At 38.6% G+C, this 27,777-nt stretch overlaps 1 protein-coding gene across 3 annotated transcripts; it reads right to left on the reverse strand.

Annotated features, from left to right (window-relative positions):
• Window positions 1–413: 413 nt before the first annotated feature.
• On the reverse strand, window positions 414–27,429 carry RAB8B (RAB8B, member RAS oncogene family). Of its 3 annotated transcripts, XM_086848695.1 has the most exons (10): window positions 27,023–27,380; window positions 11,001–11,061; window positions 9,917–9,977; window positions 8,460–8,537; window positions 7,954–8,043; window positions 7,088–7,153; window positions 4,953–5,003; window positions 4,455–4,479; window positions 2,041–2,113; window positions 414–1,584 (listed from the first exon to the last, which is right to left on the reverse strand). In XM_086848695.1, the coding sequence occupies exons 1-9, from the start codon at window positions 27,144–27,146 to the stop codon at window positions 2,064–2,066; spliced, it is 606 nt and encodes a 201-aa protein (XP_086704821.1). In that variant the 5' UTR covers window positions 27,147–27,380; the 3' UTR covers window positions 414–1,584; window positions 2,041–2,063. The 3 variants fall into 3 exon arrangements, with proteins under 3 accessions (XP_086704821.1, XP_086704820.1, XP_086704818.1); XM_086848694.1 differs by having other exon boundaries at window positions 414–2,113; XM_086848692.1 differs by having other exon boundaries at window positions 414–4,479; window positions 27,023–27,429.
• Between the last annotated feature and the right edge of the window lie 348 nt (window positions 27,430–27,777).

The raw sequence follows: 27,777 nt of genomic DNA on the forward strand, positions 1-27,777 counted from the left end.
ACAAAAAAAAGAGAATGTTAACAGCTTAAGTCAGTAGATGATTCTTAATCAAATCAGAAATTGTGTCTCGTTAGCTTTACAGGCATTGCTTAGAAGTTACTTTAAAAGGGCATTTCATGACACTAAATGTCTGGAAAAATGGTTTCTTAGGAAACTCAAGGTTATCAAAATAATATACTTAGATTTAAGTGATCACTACAGAAATAAAGGATTTTCCTGGACAACTCTAAAGAACAGTGATGTTTAGGAACAAGCAAAGACAGACAAAAACCTTTGTGGTTTATCACTAGTTAAACTAAGCTTTACAGATACAGCTCAGCTAGACATCTTTCCACAACAAATATATCAAAAGTAGAGTGGAAACGCCAACTGTATAAAACCATGTGGAATATTTCATACAAAATACTCCAAAATGCTTTTCATTATGTAACTTTTATTGGAGACACACATTGTAAAAAAGTTCACAGGAAATAATAAAACTATTGGACTATGAAGGTTTTCTTAGGAGCTGGGTTTTTTTTGTCTATATACATCAATACACATTTAATGATTATGTTTACAAGTTAACCACATGACAAGTTCACTTTTATCTGCAGGAGCTTTTCACATTACACCTTTATACCAGAGGTAAAATGTGCTTAAACACACACAGCAGAACACTTCTATTTCAAAATTAAGCATTTTCTCAAGGACTATACTTTTTATTCTGAATTTAGTAGCTATATAGCATTAAAATAATGGTAATTGAAGTTTTATTTGCAAAATGTTCGTAAGGCCATAGGAATGCACTGAAATAGTTAAATTCACCAGAAACAAGAAAAATCAATGTAAATTCTGCTTTTTTTTTTTTTTAAGAAAGTAATACAAGTTTTATTTATACGAGTGAGAATGGTATAAGCAGTTCAATGAACAGAGGAGAAAAAAGACCTATTATCATCTACAGACCAATCCTTAGCAAGTTTAACACTACAAAAATTCTGTTACATTAACAGGTGATTAAACTACAGATGCATTTTCACAAATAACACATTTATGTATTTTACATATTATTGATGGACTTTCAAATCATTATGCTTTCACAATATTCTAATGTGATCTGATTCAAGACTTCTTTATTCACTTGTGAAAATGATCCACAAAATTCACTTAACTTTAGCAGACTAGTAGGAGAAAGTCACAATAGGAAATATTTTCTGTAAAAAGAACTACAGGTCTGAAAAGTCAATCAGCATTTTCGAGACAGTCCCCCAAAGAGAAAAGTGAGCTGAATTAGGTTTCATGAGTGGTTTAAGCTTTAGCAATATTAGAACTCCCAAACAGGTCAATAACATATTCTGTATACACTCAACAAAAAATTCTTGTGCATGTTTTGCTGAGCACAGACTGAAAGCTAAACTGCAAAGCACTGAGACCAGTTTGTTTTTCACTTGGCTTTTTAAAAAAACATTTAGAAAAATATTGGTCAAGATATAGTGCACAGGCTGAGGGAAAGTTCTCCTAAAACTCCAAAGCATGAGCAGCATTTTTGTTTTATTGAAATCCACCAAAAAAATGTCTGCTTTCCTGAAAGGTTAATGGCAATTTCTGGAAGAAAAAAGAAATACATCTGCTGCTAAATGAATAATAAGTATATGACTTTCATTAGAGTACTAACTGGTTGACTGAGGTATAGTTAGGAGTCCTTCAAAACTTAAGATTATATAGTCTTGAGCAAAGTAACAACAGAGACTGCACAAAACAACCATAGTGATATTAGAAAAGCCTGTAATACCCAGCATCTGATGCATAGGCAAAACATACCATTATCATCACCCGCTTGTCTAGAGGAAACCATATCTAAAATATCCCAGTAAAACATACAGCTGATTTGCATGCTAAGATACAGCACATTTTTCCATGTCTGACAGGGCAGACTGTATACACAGAAAGGTCTCTACTGACCAAAAGTTAGCACACTGATAAAGTGCAGCCACTCAACCATTTAATACTGCTGGAGAAGTGGGGTGAGGGCAAAGACAAAGAAAGAAATCTGCATTTTACCTTATCCATAAGATCACATGAAATTAGAATTCTTCAGTTTCAGCAGATGACAACAAAATTGCATTAAATTCTTCTACAAATAGAAAAAGATGAACTGTACACAAACAATAAGCAAAATGAAATATTTACTGCAGTACTTTCTCATGCATAAAGTGAATTTCCTATGGTCTTACCTCACATTTATGTACACTTTAGCACAGCTAAATGTAAGAAAATAGCAAGTTTTTTTTCTCCCTCCCACCCTCCCCCATACAGAGCAGATACCCCAATTCGCTGCTGCTTCAAGAAGCACTTCATAGACTCTACTACTTACAGGCTCTTTCAAAGGGAAGTTCATGGAGACTAATATTGACTGAACATTTAACCACACAGTGAAGACAGGAAAAAAAATACAAAGCATTCTGTAAACAGTGCCAAACACAGAACATGTCAGTTTTGGTTTGCAGACAACCCCTGAGATAAAAATCAAAGTATTACGACACCAAATAAGTCAGAGGTAAATTACTGAAAATAAACAACATTCATAATTGGTGTCACAACACTTTCTGTATAGAAGCACTTTTTTTTTTACCATACAGAAAACGTAACTGCTTAAGCCTGTCCAAGAAAAGCAGTAAAGGGTATACAACAGAGCAGTTAGGGTTGCTTTGTTTTTTCACTAAACCTTGTTGCCATGAAGGTTTCTCTGTTCTAGTGCAGCAACAGCAGTTTATGAGATCCACCATCTAGAACTACTTCTATTAAAGTACGTGCAGGGACAGGCTGATAACCACCAAAAACTTGATGGAACCAGCTACTAAGGTTAAACCTTTTAAAATCAAAAGCTTTACAACTAACACTACTGGCCTGTTCACTTTCAAACTATTTTGAACAGACCCAGAGATGACAAATTCAGTACCTGACACAATAAAATGGTTATCTGTGGTAACAACTAATTCACTGTTTACAACTCCAGACAACGAAGAGAAGCAAAAGCAAGCAAGTCAGATGTTTCTTTTGACAATGACAGAACACACCCATCCCCTAACAGCAAACATGCTGGACACAAACTTGTAGTTAAAGCTTACAATGGTCCACGTTTGGCACACCAACAAAACTAAAGCACCTTTTAATTGCTCATTGAGGAAATTTTTCAGAAGACAATAAAAAAGTAGTAGAACAAAGACTAAGTTATACAATGCTCAGTTGAGTAAAAAAGGCAACTATGTTTCACCTCTGCTTCTAACAGTCTAGGTCACTGTACCAGATTCTGATGAAAAAACAACTGCTCAAGCAGACCAAAGACACACATTCAGCATTAACTGCATAACTAGGAGTACATTTTAGCCCTAATGTGAGGCTTCCTTAGTGCCAATGCTTACAGACATTAACGAACTATCCGTAGAATTGAGTAGAAATGAAAGTCACCTTTAGTAGCAGTCATTTCTGAACAAGTGAATCCACAAAGAGGTTACTCAAAACTCATGCATTCAGCTTCCACAAGCCACTTAAGTGATAGCGACGAGGCCAATTTGTGGTTATGGATTTCAAATCCACAGTATGCTTCCTCACAAGAAACAAAAAAAGGAGCACACAGTCTGAGCTAACAAAGGGAAGTTAAGTGAGGAAAGACACTGTTTATTCAAATAACTGAAAGGTGCATCTGTGAATCAGTGACTGGCAATTCAGAACATAACTTTGCTAAGTCTGGTAAAGAAAGAAAAGCAAAGTACTACATTCAGAATAGAAGCTATAGCTTCTGCATAAACAGATTTGTGCACCTAAGAGATAAAATCTGTACAAATTGTTAAATGCCAATTATTACAGTAATTCTCATCACTAGAGCAACAACATCCATACTGCATGGCCATGAGTACACAGCATAGAAAATAATGGAAATGAGACTTAATTTTATCCCTGGCTCTTCTGCTTGAAGATAAATTTGTTTAAAAAGAGAAAGAGAATTGTGCACAAATCTGCTAATAATCTTACTTACAAGTCAAACTGTGCAAATACAAATGTAAGATTGTGCTGTAACAGGCAGTAAGAGGCCAATATGGATGTGCAAAGTTAAAAGAAACATAGCAGCTTTTGCAACAGGCAATAAAACAGAAAGTAAAAAAGGAAAACAAGTTAAATCTTGCATTTGTGTCTCCACTTCATAGCTTCCATATCTGAGAAAGAAGAGCCTGACAGGTCAATAGGCTTAGTGAGCAAAATCCACTTGGTATTTGTGTATCGCAGTCTACGTTCAATGAAGCTCTCAGCAGCAGCTTGGTGGTATTATTTCTGAGGCTTTGTGACCCTGTGCTTTCAAAGAAGCAGAAAAGGTTCTAAGTGTGCTGCAGTCTTATCATTAGAAGTTCATCAAAGTAGCGTGCATCGAAAGAAGCTGCTCTTCTTAGATCGATTTTCTGTTATTTTTACTGGCCCACCTGCCCCCGATGAACTGCTGTCATTCTGAAAAAGAAGAGTGTAAGCATCATAAAATGCAGAAAATAGTATCTCTAGCTTTCCTAGTCTCCCTCCCACTTCCTCCCCTTGCAACGCAATAACCAGAGTAGAGATCTGATACAACCAGAGCTCCTCAGTTAACCAGACTTTGTTAATCACTTGGTAAAAAAAATAAAACATTTACATAACAATCCAAATCCCAATAATTAGCTGGGGAAGAGACAACATAATAAAACACAGATCACACTATTGGATTTTGGAACAACACATCAGTTTCAGGTTGCCCAATGTTAATGTTCATGCAAAATAATGAATAGTTATGCACTGATGTGTAATAAAGCATGATAAATCACTCTTTGCTCAAATTTGATCTAGTAACTAATGTAATCCCCAAGAGTTTTTTGGTAGAGCTACTACTCAGTATTATGATAGCTACCCTCTCACTGTATCTAGTTTGTATGCTAACTGGAAATACAAACCATTTTTCTGTTGAGCTTTGTCATAATGTCTCGTGCAAGTGTGAAAAATGCCTGGTGAGGAGTGAAAATAAAGAAAAAACAAACAAGAGTTAGTCACAAGACACATTAAGAACATGATAAATTTGGAATAGCCAGACACACTAATAATACAGTGTTCTGTAGGCTACTAGGAGCACTTTTAGTTTCAAGACAGTCTACATACAATATCTGTATATTAGAAACTTCAGTAAACATGCTTTAGAAGAAAAAGCTATTTATTTTTAGTCTCCATCTCGCCAATCTTTGAAGCAAGTGAACAGACCTTCCCATTGCATACCTCTGAGGGGAGAAAGAAAAATCAGCTGAAGACAAGGCTGCATTTACCAATCCTGGTTTTATCTCCCCCCAAAACTGAACCGTGCATTCACAATTAGGAACCCAGAGAGGTTTGAGGAGGGCAGGCCTGGGAATTCACATTAAGGTTATCTTATTTTCTGTCCTCCAAAAGCTCTACTCCTGGACAATCTATAAGGCTATTTAAGCTTCCAATATGTCTATTAAAAAAAAGCCAAAAACCCATGAATAATTACTCTGGAAAATCTCAGTATCCCAGATTTCAGTGTATGAAGGAGCAAAGAAACTTCTGTAGCAGGAAAATTCTTCAATTCTCCAGGAGCAGGAAAAAGCAATACTTTAGGCTATCTGGAGACCCTCATAATCTAAGGACAATTCCAGAATGTAGGTATAAACACTTCCCCTCTCATTGTGTTTGAAAAACAGCCAAACACAGGCACTCATTTAATGTAAATAAATCACAACAAATAAATTAATTCACTTACGATCCCAAAAATGTCACAACTGTCTAATTCTCTGCAAGTGAAGAACTTGGTGTAAAGTAAACTAAATCATCAGTGATTGCCAAATGCCTACACCAGCTGCATTTTTTAATGCTTTCTTCACCATTCACGTGACTATTAAAAAAATATTCAGAGAGCCAAACATTTTGGAGTAAGCACAAACTACTGTTGTGCATTTCATAACATACAGGGGGTAAAATGAAACTGCCATGTCATGACAGACCAAGTCAACCCTCCAGAGGATCTCGGGTTTCCACTCTGGTATTGACTCCTCATGGTCCCACTTTCAGTGTCTGCTCTAAGAATCACAAGGACACTGTGAAAATCATGTCAAGCTAGTCCAGGTGCAGCATGATGCAGATCAGTCCATTCTAACTCTATCCTGTATAACAATCACCCTGCAATCAGAAAAAAAACAGGGCCTGGCTGGCACAACATCCCTCTTGTTTAAAGTAACAAGATCTTCAGTTTCTAGTCAATTTGTCAGATACATGAGCTGAATGAAGCAGGTGTTTGCAGGACTTTTAAAGGGTACCCATCCCATAGAAAAACTTTTAAATTATTAAGTATAAGCACAACACAAGTCTACATTATTGGATGAATAAATCTTAATTTAACTGGCTTTTGATACAGTTATTTTTTTTGTCCACACTTCTTATACAGCTCAGATCCTCCCCCCACCCTCCCTGAGATAACACAAGTGATTTATAGTAAGATAGTCCAGTCTTGGGCCACTCCTCCTTCTGACTCTATTTCCTTATGCTCTCATAGAGATCTTGTGGATTTAATAGAAAATTTATTTGCAAGAAAACAGATTATAAATCTATAAATAGCACTGTGAATCTTCTTCCTCTTCTAACATGAGCTTATGACCTGGTGTTCCAGGTTAATACACAAATTTTCAGCCTCATCTGCACAACATGTATTTAGTAGTAATCTGACGGCTCCATGATACAGTAGCATGTTATCCTGAAAGTAAAGAATCCCATTTCCTGCACAAGGCACTGTTCTAAAATTATACCTGTTCCTTGTCCAAACGGATTTGAAATTTAAATAGCAAGTCACAGACATCTAAAGCAACTGTTTGCTACAGTAGTAGTAAACCACTCCACTAACACAAATTTTTAAAACAATTCCAGACAATACCAGAAAAGCAGAAACAGCTGGATCATAGCAGTAGGCCCAGGAGCATAGCTGTGACTTCAGGCCTCAGGTCAGGTGAGAAAGCCTAGCAGATCATGAAGCATATCTCCACAGGAGTAGTTCAAGTAACACCTAAGTGTAGCACCCATCTCTTACCTCTTCCACATTTATGCTGGATTTTGCACTTGTCTCCAAAAATTTGATTCCGTAATCAATTGCTAACTGGAAAAGAGGTTAAAGATTTTCAGTGGTTTTGAAGCTCCTTTGTAAAAGAAATGTTTCACACATAGGTTCACAATAGGTTCATAACAGAATAGATGCTGCATGCTACAAGCTTTAAAAACCAAACCAAGCAAGCTTCACTTCTATCTTCTTTTGCAAAAACATTAAAGACAATTAGACAAAGTATTAGAACTTGTCATACCCTCACACAGTCAAAACAAAACAAAGAAAAGACATTAATTTCTCACCAAAATACTTCTTTACGCTCTAAAAGAACATTAGGGTAGAATCTTTATTGATACAGATTGTGGACCAGATAACTACAATACAATCATCCCATAAGCTGTTACCAACAGCTAGACTACTTCAGCTGTACACAATAGATTTTGTAGTATTCTTTGTCACTTGTTTGTTTTGTAGAACAACTAATTAATTGCTTAAATTTAGTAACAGCTCTTATAACAAAAATAAGTAACCACAACAGTGAATTGAGTATACCATAGTCAAACTATACAGAAAACTTTATACTGAGATCTAGAATATTTCATGCTGTAGCAAAGGTCAACATTCCTTACAGGATCTTGCCCTCACACAACAATACCACAAAGTTTTTATTCAAACCTGAAGACAGTTAAGTGCTATTTAAAAACAAAAAAACCCAAACCTGGCATCCTATACAGAAAAAAGTTTCTGAAACAAGAGGATTGAGATCCATTCTCTCTCACATGCCTAAAACATACCAAACATCCAGAAGCCTACAAGAAGTAGGCTTCTAAATAGGACGAGCTACCAAATCTTACCTTCTCCCCTTTTTCTTTCGAGACTTGTCTTTTTTCATTCATATCACATTTGTTACCCAAGATCATTCTTTCTACATCTGAAGAGGCATGCTGGAAGAAGAAAAAGTAATCTCTCAGGAACAAAGTGCATTATTGTTGAAAAGAAACTTGTGTGTCAAACTCCTCCACACTGACTATTTTATTTTAGAGAAATTATCTAATGTAAAGGCATTACCGAGAGAGGCTGACTCTTGAAACAAGCAATATTAAAATAGGCAGGAATAAATACTCCTAGATTACATTTTCCCATGTACTGTAATAGATCAAATGCGTTCCATGAGCTCTGTAGAAGGTTGCACACATGCCCAGGCATTTGGCTATTCTGAAAATGTAACACAGTACATTTCCAGAGTACACACTACTTGTAAGTGGTGTATGGTCATATATTGTTGGCTACTGCAATGGAAATGATTAATTACTTGATTTTCATTTGTCCGAGGGAAATCATAAAATGGAGAAGCACTTACCTCCTCTATGTTTCTTATCCAATTTTTTATGTTGTCAAAAGACTTCTCATTTGTGATGTCATACACTAGCATAATTCCCTAAATAGAGTTAGGAAAATCTAGTTAGATGAGCTAGTACTATTGGTTGACTTTTAATGTATGCTGTAGTTTAAATTACAGTTCCAAAAAAATTCAACATAGGATTATAGGTGAGTAAGTCTTTTCTCAAGGCATTATGTCATGGCTTGGAATTTTCCCAAAATTTAACATTTTTTGCCACCGTTAGAGGTCAAACATACTGCCAATACAAAGGTTTTAATTATAAGCCTATAGTCAAGGCAAGTTTAGTAATTCTAGTATACCAGCAACGAGGACTCTACAGTTCAAGTCATGTTTAGGTGCAGCAGCTTTAAGCAGTCCAGGATATCAAACCTATCAGCTCCAATCTGCTGGGACCAGCAGACACTTTCACCTCTGGGGCTCTCTCAGAAGCTTTAGCTCTTTCCAACTACAGACTTGCCAACTACTGTACTTTCCAAGTACAGACACTGGCATGGGACCTCAACAGTTAGCAAGGCATGGGAAACCATAGAGCCACTGCATTAAGGATAGATTGCAAGGTTCACCTCCATTTCCTAAGGCCTTTCCAGTCATTCCTCATAGGACAAATAAAAGTCCTTGGCCATGGACTGGGGAAAAGAACAGGTCATTGCCAAAGCCTTTTTAAGCACTGGAGAGCTCTAATACAGAGACACAATCATTATTATTTCTCTGTTATTCTGTAACAGTGGAGTTATTTGGACCCACAGCCTATGAATGTCACAGATCTGTTCACACAAAGCAGCAAGAACCTAAAATGGGAGTAACCACCAAGTCAAAATTAAAGGTGTCCCAATATAAAATATCTCAAATCATAGCATTAAGAACCACTACAAGCACTGTACTACAAGGGTGCAGGCTCTAAGTCAATTATTTGACTTCAAGTCACTCTCAATGGAGGAAAACATAAGTGTGGTAGATGATTGTATTTCTAGCCCAGACTTTGCATTATCTACTGGCTGAAGGAAAAGCAACTCAGTGAAACACACTTTTAATATTAAAATAATTCATTATCCCTTTTTGAAATGCTTCAAGTGTTTAAAGGGTTTGACTGCATTTAAAAAAAACCAACCCAAACCTATCTGATTAAAGCTTGATAACTTATTTTATTAAAATCTGCAGAAATTTTCATTATATTAATAGAGACAACGGGGCTGGAATTTCCATCACAAAAAACAGGCCTAGACCGAGTACCAGCACCTTTAAGAAAAGGGAAAACAAACAAACAGTAAACCCCCAACCAAACCACAAACTTCATTTCCCACATCTCAAGCCACAATTATTCAGTCCTCCAGTGGATGACTTACATGACACAAACTTAGGACCAGCAAACCAGTTCCACTAGTTGTGTTTAGGTTTTTTGAAGTGTGAGCACTCACCATGGCTCCTCTGTAGTAAGCTGTTGTGATTGTGCGGAATCTCTCCTGGCCTGCTGTATCCCTACAATTCAGTGAAAAAAAAGGATTTGTTTTACCCTCATCTGTACTTAAAGACGTCTTATTAAAGAGAGTAACAATGCATCGATACTTGTTCATTAGGAAAAACACACCTTTGGCTGTCTGCTCAAGTTTTTTCAGCCCTCAGCAGTTTCTTCACTCCCAAGCTACCTGCCTTACATCAGTAGTTAGAGCAGCACCAGAAACATGGCACTCGTTTTCATGAAAGCAATAAAACTCAGCACCACACAGCCTGCTCTCCAGTAATTAAAAAAAAACAAAACCAAAAAAAACCCAGCTCTGATGCATCCAAGTCTTATACAGAAGTTAAAACACAGAGCAATAAAATATTTCAGGATAGTGCACTGTCACTGTTTGCTGCTAAGGTCAGCCACTACACTTCAGTGTGTTGGTGTTTTGTCCTGGGTGACTTGAAAGCAGTACCTGCCTGTGAGTGAGCCAACAGACCCAAGTGTTTGGATACCAGTCACTCCTCAGGAGAGCTGAACCCCAAAGACCTGACAAAACCCAGCTTTTTTAACCTATATTACAGACAGAAAATTTTTATCAGCCACTTCTGGTACTGTACCTCCTTAGTCACAAGGATTCTGTCTCAGGAGACTCAGTTTCTACTAAGCCACCACGCAGGAACGGGAGCATTATCACTCACCCATGCCTTGGCGAGTACAGCCAGGTATCAAAGTACCAGAGGAGATTAGATTTTATTGGCTTGCATATTTTAGCTTACAGCTATTGAGTTAATACTTCTCCACACAGAAAAGCTAAAAGCACATTTAAGAGGACAGCTTTTGATAAAATAGGAAATTACTGTAATGTTTGCATGTGAACAGGCTATTTCCAGTGCTACTGAAGCAGAACCACTCCAAGGGCAAGCCAAAAGAAAGCATAAACCTTATGGACAGTCAATGAATAAAAGGTATGAGACTTCTGGTATACTGAAACTCAAAAGCTATGAAGAATTTTTTTTCAAAGTGACTGAAAACCTGAATTACTTTGGAATACTTACCATATTTGTAGCTTGATTTTCTTTCCATCTAATTCTATTGTTCTGATTTTAAAGTCGATTCCTGCCAGAGAAAGAGACACTCCTAAGTTTTGCAGTTAATGAAAAGTGAGTGTTCAATTTCCTTTTGGCAATTTGGTAAGAGCAAACTTGGTCAAAAGAACTATTCTGAAGCTGCCATTTCTTCCACACACTTGGAAGTGCTGAGAATGCACAATGGTTTTCAGCTGCATCCAACACGGCAAGGATAAATTATTCTGCACAGTGAAAGCAAGGCCAAACTCAGACTCATTACTAGTTAGTCAAGATCACGAGAGGAAGACTTGATCTCCAAATCCTTCCATTTTACACCAATAATGTCACTAGTAGGAATGTGTATTTTATTTTCCTGAACATCTGAGCAGTCCCTGCAGTTTAAGTCAATTCCCTGGTACCCCTGGCTTAGAGTTAAAAATACATCCTGTGACCCCTTAGTTCCTTTTCAAAGCCAGCATCTACTTTTGAAAATTGATGTTTGATGCAATCTTATCAGACATCACAGTAAATGGTAATACTTACAGGAGATGTAAGATTATTTTTTCAAGAATACTCATTTGGGAGCAATTAAGATTTTCTAGGATGCTCTAAAATGTATCAAGAAAACACTTCTCTCTTTTTCCCATTTATACTTCCACATGGTATCCATCAGTTCTCAGATTTACTTTGAAAATAAATTTCAGATTTTAAGCCATAGCTTGTCAAAAAATATTGAAAAAAATAATTCAGAAGGGCTTAATAATGCCTTTTTAAGGTTTAGAGGGGTGAAATGGATTTCCAAAAAGACTAGCCTTAATCCTAACTACTTTAACTTTTGGATTTCTAAATCTGTATTTATTGACACATTTTGTATTTATTTGACAGAGGTCAAATTAAGACTGCTCAAGCCTCACTACTCCACAACTGCCAGATTTTTCAATCCTGTGACAGTACCCTCCCAAATTAATTTGTATGAAAATGAATTGCCCGTTTTTTCTTCACTGCATCTTAAATAGTTACTTGATATTTAGTTGTAGCTTGTAAAAGATGGAGGTAAGTTAGAAGAAATTAAATAAGCTTTCTTAAGATGTAATTTAATCGACAATTATCAGGAGTATCCTAACTGGAAAAATGCTGTTTCTAGCTTTAAGAATTCAACCATCTATTAAACAGGAAGCTATGGGAGTTTTTGCTACACCACAGCAGAAACTGAATACGAAATATCGATGTTCGTTAGTTATCTGAATTCCATTCTTCTCACATGCAATATTACTATTTAATATACTGAAAATAACAAGATTCAGCCACTTAATGTGCCATGGATACATAGTTCAGCTTATCAGTTAGAATACAAATTATGAGCAAAAATATCACATCAGCACTTAAACAGCACATTAAATTAATTGCATTAATTTAAAATGCTATGATTACTAGTACAATTGCAATTTCACAAGATTCACTGGTAGATTTACAGGAAAAAACATACTTCCATTAATTTCCACTCTTCTAAGAAAAATGACATGAGAATTAAATGCACTTTCAAAAAAATCCATATTCTTTGTAATATAAGTTTGGCAAGTGTTTCTATTTTGCATTGAACAGGATACTGCCTCCCTTGTTGTAAAGACTTTTCTCCTAACTAGGTGCAATTACAGCTGCTGAAATCACAGATAATTGTATTCAGGTTTGAAAACAAATAACCTTTGCTCTGAGTAGATTCTGTTTCGGCCTCAAAGGTTATAAAGCACAAATACATATTTCTCTGTAAGGAGCATTTTATCATGGCAACAGCAAATTAAATCAGTTTTAAAAGTTCATTTGTGTCTAAGCCTGAAGCTTTAGGAAACAACTGTCAGGAAAATTACATTCAGAGACTGCTGTGGTTTAAAGAGAATTCTGCCTGTACTGTGAACCACAGAAGCCAAGACATGAGTGACAGCCTCCTGTAGGGGTGGCTTTCTGAGGACTCCTGACTGCAGCACAGGCTTCCCATGTGCACCAAGCCAGGTCTTGCACAGACTGGTTTCTTGTGGTTACTCATTTCCCTTGAAATGCTGAAATGATTTATACAACCACTCCTTTGATGACTTCTAGAAGTCAGGACCTGCACAAAAAATATCTTCTCAGAACCTAAGATTTCTAGTATGAACTTCACCAAAATTCTCCAAGAACTGTTTCAAAGCTAAAAGAAGAATATAGAGGGAAAGGCTGTAAGTATCTCTGCAACTGTAACTTTCTGGAGGTTAAAATGAACTAGAATCTGATGTTTCTTTTGTTCTTTCATTTCAGTATGAGGAAGTGGTGAGCTACACACATTCAGAGCAAGCCTGGTGACATGTGCTGCCACTTCCGGCCAAGTGCTCTTGCATGGCTAAGCACAAACCACGATCTGGTTGCAGCTACACTGAAATTATGCCATGTAAATAACAACACTGCAACAACTATAGCATTTCAACACTGACTCTTTACAGAAGATTGCCGTTAATCCATTCTTCTTTTGCACAGTCATACATTGGGATACAAAAGTTTGAAAAGTTACTTGAGCCAAATAAAGAGGAGTTATTTGTGAATCAAAGTTTGATTGCAAAGGGTCACATAGTAGAGCTGTCCCATGAGAGTCTGACACACTAGTGCCCACCCAGCTTGTCAGTAAATATTAGATCAGTGCTATACAGAAGCATTTGTTGCAGGAACCACAAACCTGCATTCTGCACGAATAGAACCCAGAATGTCCAATCTGAACATTAGTTAGGGCTAACTGCTTGCATTTCCCTTGCAGCATGGGGTAAAAGTAGCTGAGGGCTTATTGTTCTTCAAAATCCTTTCCAGATCCTTGCTAACTACAGACCAAGGATGCAACCTCTCTCCTCACTTTTCTGAGGGTATTTGCTTCCATAGCTTCCAACAAAACTCTGTCTAAGAATACCCTGGGCAGCATTGTTAGTGCCACACAAAACCACGGGAGCTGTATGTTGTTGTGTCTACCTTGCACTGCTCTGCAAAGCTAATAAAATTCAGGGCATGCCTGGTCAGTGACACACAGCCAAATGCCACTGGTCTCACCTGGCCTCTTCTGGTTTAAGCCAAGAAGTCATGTCCATCTCATATCCCAAAGCTTTCCTGCCACTGCCTCTTCCCCTACTCCACTTCCCAGTTAAGTTTCTTCTTATTCCAACATACCATGGCAGATTTTACTCATAATTAAGCTGCAATGCAATAATTTTAAAGAGACACTGTGAAATATTACAAAGAGTTCACAATACTACAATAGTAAACATCCAGGACTGCCCAACAGAACATATGGAACAGTTCCTTCCCAACTCCAGTACCAGTGGTTTTCTACCATGAACCTTAACAAACCAGCCTGACGCAATTCTCAGAGGAATGTAAGGACAAATGGAGCAGGGAGGCTGAAAAAGTTAATTTTGTTACTTTAGTTTTTAGAACAGTAGCTTACTCTCTGGACATCACTGTTACTCTTTTGTTCTCCCCTCACCCTGATTTTAACCCTGTAGCCATCAGAGCCAATATCTCAGGTTTTTCATGCTACAGTATCTGTTCCAGCTAGGACTCCACAACAACTTCTCCCTACACAGTACCACTGCTTGGACAGACTGTCTTGTTTCTTCTTTTCAACAAAATTGCTGTTGCAGAAAATGCTACAGCACAAAGAAACCAAAGAAACCAAACCAAAGTATTCTGGTTGGAGCCAGTAAGCTGTTCCAACTGTACCAGAAAATAATTCCTGAAGGTAAAGGTTTCTTGAGACTTCAGTCTGCTCAGCAAAATGCTTCTGGAAGGGCCATGATCTTGAATGTTTTCTACAAGCAGTAAAAGGCAGACAGAAAAGAAGCATACAAATTAGTGTAAAAAAACCAAACTGAAACAAAAAATCCTGCCACCAGTGGGCAAATACTAGAATTCTAAACCTTTACCTTCATTATGCAATTCACCAGTATTTTAAATTCATTTTTCATGTCACTCAACACTAGTTCACAGCAGTAGGACCTTATATGTGCAGCTGTAGCAAGAAATCAGCACAATTCAGGATGTAAATCAATCTCTGATAGCATACACTAGCCTGTATATCTAGCCCAGCAGAGTATTACTACATCTCTGACAAATCAATACTTTTTATTTTTTTAAGTGTTCAATGTACTAGCATTTTAATTTGTTTACCGTCTGGTTTTATTTAATATATAAGTCAAAGAAATTTTAAGTCAGTGACATAAAAACTGGCAAAGAAGCTGTGAAAAAATTAATACCAGATTAGCTTGCTAGAAAAATCTTATTTTAGTCCCATCTATCAAAGAACATAAAAGATGCACCACAGTTTATTAAAAAAAAAAAAAAGGGACTGTTTTGCATGTCCTACATATAATAAAAGCCTCACCCTCTTAAAGAAGCTGTCTTCCTATTTGTCTAAATCTTACCTTACTCCTTTGAAGTAAGAGTGGAAAAATGAAATGGAAATAAACCATTTTTTTAAAAATGGGATTCCGTGATAAACAGAACTTTGTGGCACTCACCACCACTGCACCTAGACCACAATAAAAAGGATGGGGGAAGGAATCAAGGTACAAAGTCTCATTACCCTTCTGAGCAAATCAGCATGGGAGAAATTGGAATTTATGCATTAAATTTCAAGCTAGGCTTGATCCAACTTTACAGCATTGGTCCTTTCTAGCCTACTTGGTTTATATGCAAGGTCTTGGGGTTTTGATTTTTTTCAATGGGCTGAGCTGAAAAAAGAGAACATCTTACAAATTCTTTACTGCAAGACATGTAAGAGTCTTAAGATATACAAAAAGAAAGAAAAACATTTTCTGCAGTCACTTGGGTTAAGTGAATTAAAAGCAACTTTGAACCAAGCAAACAGATTTGTAACTTACAAAAAAAAAAAAAGGAAGTGACAAGAGGCACATAACTGAAAATCAATATGCTTCACCTCATTTTTTGAACCCTGGGAAAGAATTACTCAGAAAATTCTTCCCCTATGGGCAGTGCATCTTACAAACAGCAAGCAGCTGAAGCTGCACAGCAGAGCTGAGAAACAGCAGTACTCCTATAGCCCAGCTGCTGCTGTCCTGCTCATCCTTCCAAGGGTGTTTGGACTCTGAGAGCACAAGCCTGACAGCCCTGAGACACAGCAACTGTTTCAGCATTATCTCCTGCCACTGCATTTACACTTGGAGGGGCTGAGAGCACCGAGGGCCCTGTCACACCTCTACCACCACCAGGTGACACACACCAGACACCAGCACTGATCACACACCAGTTGTGTGAGGACACACAGGAGCAGAGCTCAAGAGTTCCATCATCTTCCATGGAGAGACCTACAGACCAGTACTCCAGAAACGTATTCTTTTCACATATATCCAGCAGCTAAGGGACATCAATCTGTTCCCAAAGATTTTGCCCACAGGCTTACCCAGAGATTACTCCTTTTTTTGTTGTTCTCAGTATTGCAGGGTTTGGATTAAATACACAATTATTTTTTCATGTGGTTTTCAAAAGAAAATTTTCTTGTGCTAAATTAGTATACTGTCTTAGTCTACAAAGATTGAGGTAAAGGTACATAAATGAAGCTTCAGAAATTTCTTTTTAAATTAATGGTCTTAGAATAATTATAGTAAAAATAAAAAACGACAAAGTAGGAGTCAAGATCACTGTAAAAGGCAGGGTAGAAAATCCTTGCAACATACCAGTGTGTCATACAGCCTCATACAAAAGAACAAAGTCTAAACATTTTGAACTTGAACATTTAGCTTTAGTCCCTAGTAACATCTGTAAAGAATTTTCAGATGATCTCAGCAATGTCTTGTATCAGTATGTAAATTAAAGAGACAGTAGTCTTTTATTGCACCCATTCAAAAATACATCAGACTAACATGAAACACCACACCAGGGTAAAGGTCAACATTTTTTCAAAAGTTGTAAAATTAATTATTTTAGAATTAAACACAAGTGCACACTTTTAGTTACTCTTTCACAACTTAAAGGGACAAACTGTATTCCATTCTTTCTGGGTGGCCCACAAGAATCCACAACACAGTAGTAATCTCGGGTGGGCTGAATAGACTCCTTCAGGTTAACTGGCCTTTTTTCACCTGCACAAAGAACCCAATACCAGTGTTTCACACAATGAGGCACAGAGCAACATCTTGCACCCTGGAAGTTATTCATACAGAAAGGCTCTCAAGGTTTAGACACTGGCAAAACAAATATATACAAATGGCTAAAGTAGGTAAGGCAATAAAGAATTGGGATGCCATGTACATGTGTAACCTAAGGCAGTTTCTTGCCCTTAAGGCCTTGAGACTTATAACCAAGATCAGCTCAATGCTCAGGGTGCCAAGCAAAATGCCACTTCCTCCGTGTCCCCTGAGCTATAGCACAACTGCCGTCCTAAGCTTCCTTTCTTAAGACAAGCTACTTTCTACTTACAAGAGAACAAGGGATTCAGAATGCAATTTATAATCAACAGAATTAGACCAACCTTCGAAACATCCATGTTTCTGACAGCTCAGTGGCCTACAGTGTGATCTGATTACCATACTAAGACCTGAAGCCAGCGCTCTTTAGCCACTTGTTCACACCAGTGCTCCTGTGAGTTCTGCCACCATAGCTGTGCACTGCAGCGCTTCAGTGTGGACACTGCAACATCTTGAACACTGAAACTCTCTTTTCAGTGTTTTGAATTCAATTTACAGATTGCTTCGAGCAGCCTTTGAAATGTATGATTTTAAACACAAAATACTCAATATAATATTTAAGACTACAAAACAACATAACACTAGAAACTTAATACTACTTGACATGAGTGAAATTATCAACTGGTCACAAGAGTTCAACTTCAAAAGGCCTGAGTCCCTGCAGAATATATGTTGGGGTTTACAATCTAGACACTATGAAAGTGCACAGAAATTAACCTACGGTCTACTTCTCATTCTATTTTGAATGTAAGAGAAGCTACACTTGATGGTAACTCAGTTTCATCTAAAATAATTTTTAAATACATTAAAATTGTACTATTGATTCGGGCAGTGTTTATTTTAAGGATTATTTATAGACTGCCTATCTCTAAGAGGAATGCATTAACTTAGTTTCTTAGAGAACATATTCCTTTCAAGCCAACATGCAACTGGAGAGCAGCAAATATTAAAACTGGCCAACAGACTTGAACTGAGGCTATAATTCCACAGGTGAAACTGGGGGAGGCACTGCCAGGACCAGGTGTCACAAACCAAATCCTTTTCTCCTTTTAACTCACTCATCTGTGTGAGTTCCATAATTCAGCTTGCCACCATCTGTAACAACAACTGAGAGCCCAGCTACTCCCAGCCAGATCTCTCCTCCTATGAGTAGCAGAGCACACTCTGTTGAACCAGGCATTAAACTGAAGCCCTAGTTAGCAGAGACCCAGAGATAACCCACAATTAGCTTGCCAGCAGCTCCAGTGTGGACCCAGTGTGGAGCAGGCTATGGCCCCAGCAGCTGCAGCTCTGTGGCAGTGCAGGAACCGCTCTGCATGTCACACTCCAGATAGGGCTAGGTATGGAAGAGAAACAGCTGCAGAGACCTGCCAGGGACCCAATCCCACACTCACTCAACTTGTAATGCAGCTGTGGGAGACTTGTGCATCTCTCACCTACTTTGAAACTCTTCTATCGCTCAGGTCTCCAGGATATGCAGTGTACAGCTTCCAACAACATGAAAAAAAACCTCTGCCGTGTGCTTAAATGGGAAAGAATACCTGACTTCCCCATCTAGAAGGTGGCTTATGAAGACAAAAATTTGATTCTTCTTTCAGAAGTCCAGTGCTTAACACAAGATGACATGTGATTATCCTTCATTTTATTTTGGTCCTTATCAAAAACATAAATTATTAGGTAAGACAAAAAAAAAAAAAAAAGTGCAAAAAACCCTGAACTCAAAGTGGAACACCCAAAGAACAGGAAAAAAAGATCCTGAATCTCTTACCTGTAAATGATCTCTGTTTGTAGGTGTAGAAATACTTATTTTGTCCAAAGCTAGCATCTTAAGAATCCAAAAGGTCGAAAAAATGGCTTATCAAAATATTCCCATGCAACTAATACTGCCTTGCCACCACAATTTAAATTTCATTGTTTATTACTCATATACCAAGCTTCAGCTATGACAATAAGAACAGGTCAATAAGATTGGGATTGGTTTTGTTCCCTAATTTTTGTTCCTAGTAAATCCATATATCTGGCCAGTGAGAAACGGAGATGCCACTTCCATGGGAATGATGGGTAACATTTTAAAAGCCTCTTAAAAGTTTCAGGGCTCTACATAAACTGGTTATTCAGAGTGAGGAAATAAAGATTTTTGGGGGCCAGAACTTTGTTTGTTTAAAACAGAAGAGGCGCTACAAGAAAAGTGAGCACACCGAGTGTCCCAGGATTCACAAAGCAAAGCAAGAACTGGCAAGTCCATGACTACTTACAGATAACATGCCCTCACACAGTTCAAATCATCCACTTTGTACCTTCTATTTCAGCCATGGCTGCAACTGGAACCACATACAAATCCCATCAGCTGCAGACTTAACAGAGGCATGGAAAACACCATGGGAACAGTTGGTATGGATGGGTGATCACTGCTACAACCCAACAACTCAGACTGCCAAACATTTTTGATAGGTTGAGGGATGCTACAAGAGCACCAGAGATAAAAACTAGTTAAATTGGATAATGTTCAAGCAGTATAAACTACACATGAACACTGCAAAGACCACATAAATTACATGTGACTACTTCTGTAAAGACAGAAGTGATTAACTGTTTGGAGGTTTTATAGGAATACACAAACACTGCTCACTTTAGAAGGCACAGACCTGCTTACACTGGAAGAAAAAGTACAGAGAACATGGGTATTACCCGGGATATTAAAAAAAAAAAAAAAAAAAAAAGCAAAAAAAAGCAAAACGTCTCAACGAGCAAGAATTATCTTTGTTAAAATAAATAACCTAATTTGGGAATTTTAGTTGGAGTCTGAAATATAGTTGTGTTTGAAACAAGTGTAGAAAGTACCTAGTGAGACAGCAAAATCAGGCTAAAAAGTCAAAGCAGAAGGTTTAAAGTTACTGAAGTTAGTTTTATAGACAGCACTCTCATCAGTCCCAAACCATCATTTTCATCAGAGGCCTTTTTAAGCCTGTATTTTAACATGAGGATAAGTTAGCATGGTGGGGTTTTGGTTTGTTTGTTTGGGAAGTTAAGGACATCAGAGAAGAAGGGCTGTTTTAACTTCTTACATCAATGACAAAATAGGCCTTTTATTGAAAGGTTTTTACTACCTATACTAACAGGTACAGCCACTTAACTTATAAAGAAAGGCCATACTTGTCTTTCTGGCACATAGCTGTTTTCTTCTCCTACATCATGCAAGGTTCTTTTAATGAATTAATAGTAATTAATTCTTTAATTTCTTCATCTGCTTTCCCTGTTTTGCATGTTGCAAGTACTCTTCTCTACACCACTTCTGCTCAGCCAGAAAAGTTCTCCCAGGCAGCTACTCTGACTGTATCTTCTTTCTCCTTTCCATGCTTGGGTTGACACAGATACTCCATCTTTAATCCCAGCAGAAGTCACACCATAAAGACAAAATATTTTGATACAGTAAAGGAAATTTGTATTACTCTCTGGCAGGTGAAAGAAAGAAAGATTTTATTGGGAGGTGTGGGGTGAGGGGAAGCAGTGTTACATGTTCCCTGGCTGACAGACACTTCAGCTTTGCCCAGTTTTCTTACACTCAGCCTGTTTGTCCCACTCTCCAAATGTGGTGCCTGACTCCTACTAGTGACCAGTCTGCTTGACATGTTCTTTGATGTTGCCATACGTATAAGAGGATGCCACTGACATGCAACAACAGGGTTTTTTTTCCTCTGGTGCCCAAAGCAGAAGAGTTTGTGTGAGTGTGATGGCAGCAAAATTAACACATCCTAAATTTGGTCAACTGTTTGTTCTCCCTAGAAGAGAAGACACATGCAGTACTTTACTTGCTTTTAACTATGTATAATCTAATCAAAAGTGTCACAGCTTACATTTAAAAGGAAAGTTTACTATAAACCACAAGATTAAACTGATATTAGATGCAATTACTAGTCAAAAACCCTCTAAAAGGCACTAAATTACAACCCACTGCAACCTCTGTTGGGACATGAAGTTACTGACCTAAGTTTTGAGTTGCAAGTCTGGTAACTAAAAGCCTCTGGATCAAGTTTTGGGTCCCACAGTAAAAGAAAGATAAAGATACAAAGCTTGACAGTGGGTCCAAAGGAGGGCCACAAGGATGGTGAAGTGTCTGGATGGGAAGCCTTACAGGGAGCAGCTTGGGCACTTGGTCTGTTCAGTCTGGAGCTGGAATAGATCTTTGTGTGTCTGGTCCAACTCAGGATATCCTGAGTATATGAATCTAACTCTGTACAAAAGCCTGACACAGTTCAACTTCACTGATGTTACTATTACTCCTAGTTTATCCACGTTAGAAAAGCATCAGAGCTATTTTATATATCTAGTCAGCCTGATGACTTGACACTTAAGCTACCATAATATCCAATTAAAGATAAAAGGCAATATAATATCCTTTGAATTAAAACTACCTAAATTCTACCACAAAACATGAAATAAAGCATCATTATAAACACATGTATTAATACAGCAATGTATTATTCTTATTATTATTATGAATTTCAGTTAAATCCTAAAGTAATACAGTCCAAGATGTATTTCTGATAAAAGGATGCCATACGCCAGAAGATCCAGGAAATCCATCCTAAAAAGTACATAAAAAATTCACAAACAAAAGCTGTGTCTTCAATACCTCTCTCAAAGCCTGCATGCATCAACCAAGACATTTGTTCCTATCCTTATTCAAAGTTAGTCTGTGTTCTTAACTTTGCATTCAAACCAAGTCACAAAAGCAGCTCGAAACTGCCCTCCCGTCACTCAAATAACCAGTAACACATAACCAAGACAGACCTCCATCTGCCAATTAGGAATAGGCATCAACACTCAGACATCTGTCACACTGCTTCAGAGTAAAACATGCAACACAAAAGCTGCAGCAGCATTTTTAATAAAAGCCAAACAATTTCAATTCCATTGTTGGCTTGTTGCAGATTACAGTAAGGTAATGCAACCTCACCAGCAGATGAAAATCAAAGCTAAGATGTCCTTTGCTACCAGCTAGGTGTTAGTATCAAATTTAAAGTTACAAGACACACAAACTTCAATGCTTTTAACCTGAAATACCTTCAGCTACAACTTCCCGTTCAACATCAGGATATCATCTTGCTGACTACCCACCACTGACCTTGAAAAACAGAATCATTCTTCCACTTTTGCCTTCACCTCCACAACACTATCTCCTCTATTCCATGTAAACCCTGTCCTAAAGAGATACCTTAGTCCCAGATCCTACAACCCTTGAACACTCACTTTCACTCTGTAGATACATGTAATGGTGCCACCTGAGTGTGACTGAACTCATCTCAGTCACTTCAAAGTCCAGATGACAATCTGTTTGTAGTAATGACCATTAATAAAGTACTCCTGACAATGCTTTCCTGATGCCTGCCTGCCTTCCCTTCCCTGCTCATCTATCATCAATGTGTTTTCTTCTACTGCTCTGACCATCTGGAGAAGCCCAAAAGAAATTTATTGAATAAGGATAGGAAATGCTGAAACTTAATGGGAGGGTGGGAAACAAAAACCCAAACCCCCAAAAAAGAAACAACCAGTCCTTTGTCCATCATACAAATAAGTAACAGTGAAGAATAGAAATACTCTATGAGGCATGATTTGACATGCAACAACACTAAAACAAGCATACACTAAAACAATTTCCATTACACATTACAGACATGGAAATTACACCGCAAAAGGGAAGCTGATAATTTTGCTTGACAAAGGATTTTCATCAACGTGTTCAAAGGTCAGCACACCCGTGCTTGCCTGCCAGAGTGGTGTCCTATTTTGGAAGATGTAGACTAAGGAAAAGTTACTTCTGTAAAATCAACAAATGGTTTCAACTCTCAGATACAGTACTATCTTGTGAGCAACTTCCTGCCAAATGCTGATATCATCCTGGATTAAAAAAATAAATACAACAAATTTTGTTTCTGTCAGCAAGCCTTTGTATTAAATCAGAAATGCTATCAGCTACAAAGATTTGACTCTACTCTCATAGCTGATACAAAAAAGCTGAATGCAAAAAATAAACCATATTATTTCAAATGATAAACTAAATCCAGTTTTACCAGACAGCACTACTTGAACAGCAAGTTAAGATACTTAGAAACCGCTAAATGAATGCTTCTGATTCTTGTGTATCACACTGAAACTACTAGCAAAATGCACATGAGATATTCCAAGATAAGTTTTGCTTTAGGACTTGTTAAGTATGAAAAAGAGCTGACTCAACTGCATTTTACTTTCCATGTAAAAGTGTGCAAAAGCAGAAGTTTCCACTCAGGAAGCAAACTAAACAACACGACCTTACATAACACACCCCCACTGAAAAAAATTTTATCCCATGTTCACAGTGAAAAGCTGATCCTCACTAGGGACCACAGCAGTTTTGTCTTGCCAGCCCTTCCAGAAATTCTAACAGGGCTACACAGCCCTGTATAAAAAATTAAAAGCTGCTGAAGGGCAAGGACCTGTCATGTCTAAAGTTGCTTAAGGCCAATCTGTGCTTTCACAGAGTGAAAATATGTTGCTTTGAATAACCCAAAGATCACTGGTTCACTTCTCATAATGGGTAGCAAAGTCTGCTGAAGGTATTAGTTACGCCATGTAGTGAAAAAGGTTCTTGCATCAACAGTCACCCAAAAAAGGAATAAAAGAAGTCCGATGAATTATAAATATATATGCATTGCACTTTTATCACCCTTATGCAACTGCTGGCCACAGGACACCAGGCTGGAAGTCTCTGCTGTCTGAAGCAGTACAATGTTGATTATGATTATGAGCGTGAACAAAGTCTCAAGGAGAAAAGTCAAGGAAGCATTTCCCAATCTCTAAACAATCTACATAGATGTTGTAGCCTTACAGACATGCTTTGCATGACAGCAAAACAGAAGGGAATCTGCAAAGTACAACACGAATATACCATGCACAATGACAAAGCAACTACAATTCATTACTGACTTATCTCTATAATATGAGCATCGAGGAGAAGTAAAACAATTATTCTATAAGAAAACAGTATTTCCATATCTCCCTCCTACTTTATTTTTTTTTCCTTTTGGGAAGTGTTTCCATTGCTGTGGTAATTGGAATGCTGTAGTTTAACCCTTGTTAAACTACTAAAGAACAATAGGAGTGAAATTTTAAGGGAAATTATAAGGTAGTTATCTGGTACTTGGTTATGATCTGAGCCCTTTCATCAAGGCAACAGAGACTGTTTTAACTTTTGGACCTAAAATCTAAAAAAAGTTGGAACCGTCAAAAATTTAACCCCACCATAGTTAAAAAAACCCCAAACATCTAAATGACCTCACTCACAAACAGCATGTAAGCACATAAGACTAAACAATAAAATGTGATGTCAACACATCTCAAACATACACCTTCTTAGACTTCTACAGTAAAACCAAGTCTGATCCCTTCAACAAAGACACACCAGAGGAGAACTGAGGGCACATAATATCACACATACTAATTAATATCACTGTTAATTGAAGACACATCATAATTACCATCCTACTGCAGAATCCACTTCACGGAGAACATACAAACCAAACAGCCTGGCAGCTCATACTCCAGGAAAACTTTGTGTACTCAATGAGGAATGCTAATCTGTGGACCTTAAAACTTGAACGGGCACGGCAGCCTGTTTGGGAAAAGTGCTGCATCCCTGTGCCTCCCTCCACACCATGGTTAACTATGACTTATCAGTCACAGAAAAAAAAGCAGGATTGTTAAAAATGGAATTACCCCAAGCTCATCAGATAGACCAGTTGTGACTGTAAAACCAGCTAGTCTTGAGAAGCCACTCAAAGACAGAGAAAGGGCATGCGAGCACATCTTCAAGGACAGATATACAGCCACATGATAGACCTACAAATAATACATGCAATATGCAAGGAAGACTGAAAAAACTCCAAGTATTTTATTCAAGCATAGGTCAGTGCTTTTATGAACAGTTTCACTATTGCCTGCATTGTCAACTTTCCTGTTTGGAGGCTCTTTTCTAAAAAATAAAAAGGGACTGGAACTATACGAAGGAATACATAACTGAAATCACAACTATTACTCATGGAATTATAAATACGCCTCAGTTATCAGTAAATTTCTTCAAGCTGACTCGTTCTGAAAATAAGGCCCTTGCAGAAGCAAATGTAAAGGAAGGAAATGAGAGAAAATCCTATATTTACTGAATAAGGTAAGAAAAAACAACAGCATGTTCACAGTCCTCAAGACTTCAAAGTGAATCAGTGAGGGGAAAAAAAAATCTATCAAGGGGCTAAGCAGTTCAAGAAACATCAAGAAAATGGTTGGAAGACAGACACACCCATTTATGTTAGCTATCTCTTTAGAAGTATAAGAAGTGGCACAGTAGGTGTTCTTTTTTTTTAATGATACAGCATTTAATAATGCTTATTAAACCTTTTATTCTACTACAGGTACAGAATAATATCTGTTGAAATAAAATGCTACTCAGGCCTTAATCAGCTGGTGTTACTGATACAGCATTTTGAAAATGGTTGCAGAGAGAAAAGAAATGTGCCCGAAAAATGCAGAAAAACTGTTCTTAAAGCACCAGAAATGACACCACACCTAATTTAGTCAATCACATGTGCCTAAATAAAGACTGTTTCTTCCTTGTACACCAAGTTCTGCACAATAAAATGTCTGAAAAGGATAGGACATTAGAGTAATATAAAACAAATTACACACTATTTCACCTTACCTTAAAGCAATTTATTTTAAAGAGAGTCTACTCATTCTCTTAGTGTTATTTTTTTAAAGTCAGCATTAGTTTTTCCCTCCTAAATACTAGTAACCTCCACTGCACTTTCCCCCTTCATCCCCAAAACGATGTACTTAATTTTAAAAGTGACCTCAGCTACAAGCAGCTGAACATAAACCTCAAGTCCTGCCACACAGTTGTTTCAATTCAACTCTACCTCAGTGAAGGCCTTGAAGATTTTGCTTATGTTTATTAAAGCAGAGTATTTTTAAAAAGAAAATTTTACAAAAATTTAAGTCACAACAACCTGTTTCGATATATCACACCTCACTGTCATTAAAAAAGGTTAGTGAAGCTTAGAAGCAAACCTCTTTTCATAATCAAATTTAGGACAAAACTCAACTTTTGTCGAGGAGGTTCCTCCACCTAGTCACTAAGGGACTTCCATAGTCTGAGGAGCTCGTGCAGAACTACTCTAAATCTCAAGAACAACAAGAGTACACACATGCATTAGAAGCGAGGAGGGAAGAACTCAGAGTTGAACCACCTGCCCAGAGCGCTCGGTCACTGTCACTGTGCAGCTCGAGCAACCCCCGCCCTCCACCACTTTCTAAAGATTTGCACCTAAACACGAGCCGCCCCACAACGGGAGAGCCCAATTTTCCGCCGTTCTACCAGAGGCCGGCAGCGCTGCGGGCTCTGCGTGGGGCTCCGATGGCCCCGGGAAGGGGCTGAGGGCTCGGCGCGGGGCGCAACAACGGCGGCAGCACAGCACGGCCCAGCCCGGCCCAACTGTTGCTGCGGCCGGGCACGGCAGGCGCCGGGGCCGTGCAGGAGCGGCTCGCACCCTGCGGGACCCGCCAGGGCCGCGGCATCTTGTTCCCCCGCCGGACAATCCACCCCGAGCACTGCCGAGCTGCGCTCCCGCTGCCCCTGGTCCCGCATGGGGCCCGACCGAGGCGGCGAGACGGGCGGTGCCCCCCGCTTCTCTCCCTCCCTGCTCGGCCCCGGGCAGGACCCCTCTCCCGCCGGGATGGCGGCGCCCGGCCGCGGGCGCGGCCCCTCACCGATGGTGGAGATGAAAGTGGTGTTGAAGGCGTCCTCGCTGAAGCGGAAGAGCAGGCAGGTCTTGCCCACGCCTGAGTCCCCGATCAGCAGCAGCTTGAACAGATAGTCGTAAGTCTTCGCCATCTTCGCCGGGGCTCGGCTCGCCGCCGCAGCAGAAGGGGGCGAACGCGGGACGGAAGGAGGGCGGGATCCAGCGGGAGGGCCGGGAAGGGAAGCGGGGGCGGGCGGGGGCGGACCCGCGGTCGCGTCACGGCGCCGGAACCGCCGGGCCCGACGGGGCCTGTGGTCCGCGGGCTCGCCGCCCACCGAGGGACGCTGGGGAGCTGTCGCTGCGCGGTCGCGTGGCCGCGTCCCACGGGGCTCAATTCTCTCTCGAACCTAGCAGGAATTGTGAGGGGAGTCGTGTAATTACGTGTGCAAGTGGCGCGTTAAATAATGGCATAATACTTTCACGTCACCAATAAATGAGCCTAATGGGTGACCTCAGAAGTTACCTGTTGCCCTAGGCAACAGGTTTCTTTCTTTTCAGAAAGAAACTCGTGCACACAACACAAAAATTATTTTCACGCTGTCTCACGTAACACTGGAAACAGGGGTATTCTGCAACAATATATCTACTCTAGAAGAGTTAAAATGCTTTCTCCTATCTTTTTTCCACTAAAAATCTGTTATAGATACATATTATATTGTTGGCTTTTCGCAAATATTAAAAGGAATGTTATATGTATAAGGTTAAAAAATTTTGTTATATTAA

This window comes from Cyanistes caeruleus, chromosome 13 (genome assembly GCF_971803275.1).
Source record: "Cyanistes caeruleus chromosome 13, bCyaCae1.hap1.1, whole genome shotgun sequence".
In the NCBI taxonomy this organism is placed as follows: domain Eukaryota; kingdom Metazoa; phylum Chordata; class Aves; order Passeriformes; family Paridae; genus Cyanistes; species Cyanistes caeruleus.

Coding starts and splice junctions, on each gene's coding strand:
- RAB8B (XM_086848692.1), bottom strand. CDS start 27,146: ATGGCGAAGACTTACGACTATCTGTTCAAGCTGCTGCTGATCGGGGAC. Junction 9,978..11,000: donor AAAATCAAGCTACAAATATG/GTAAGTATTCCA, acceptor ACTGAATTGTAG/GGATACAGCAGGCCAGGAGA. Junction 8,538..9,916: donor CTTACTACAGAGGAGCCATG/GTGAGTGCTCAC, acceptor AACTCTATTTAG/GGAATTATGCTAGTGTATGA.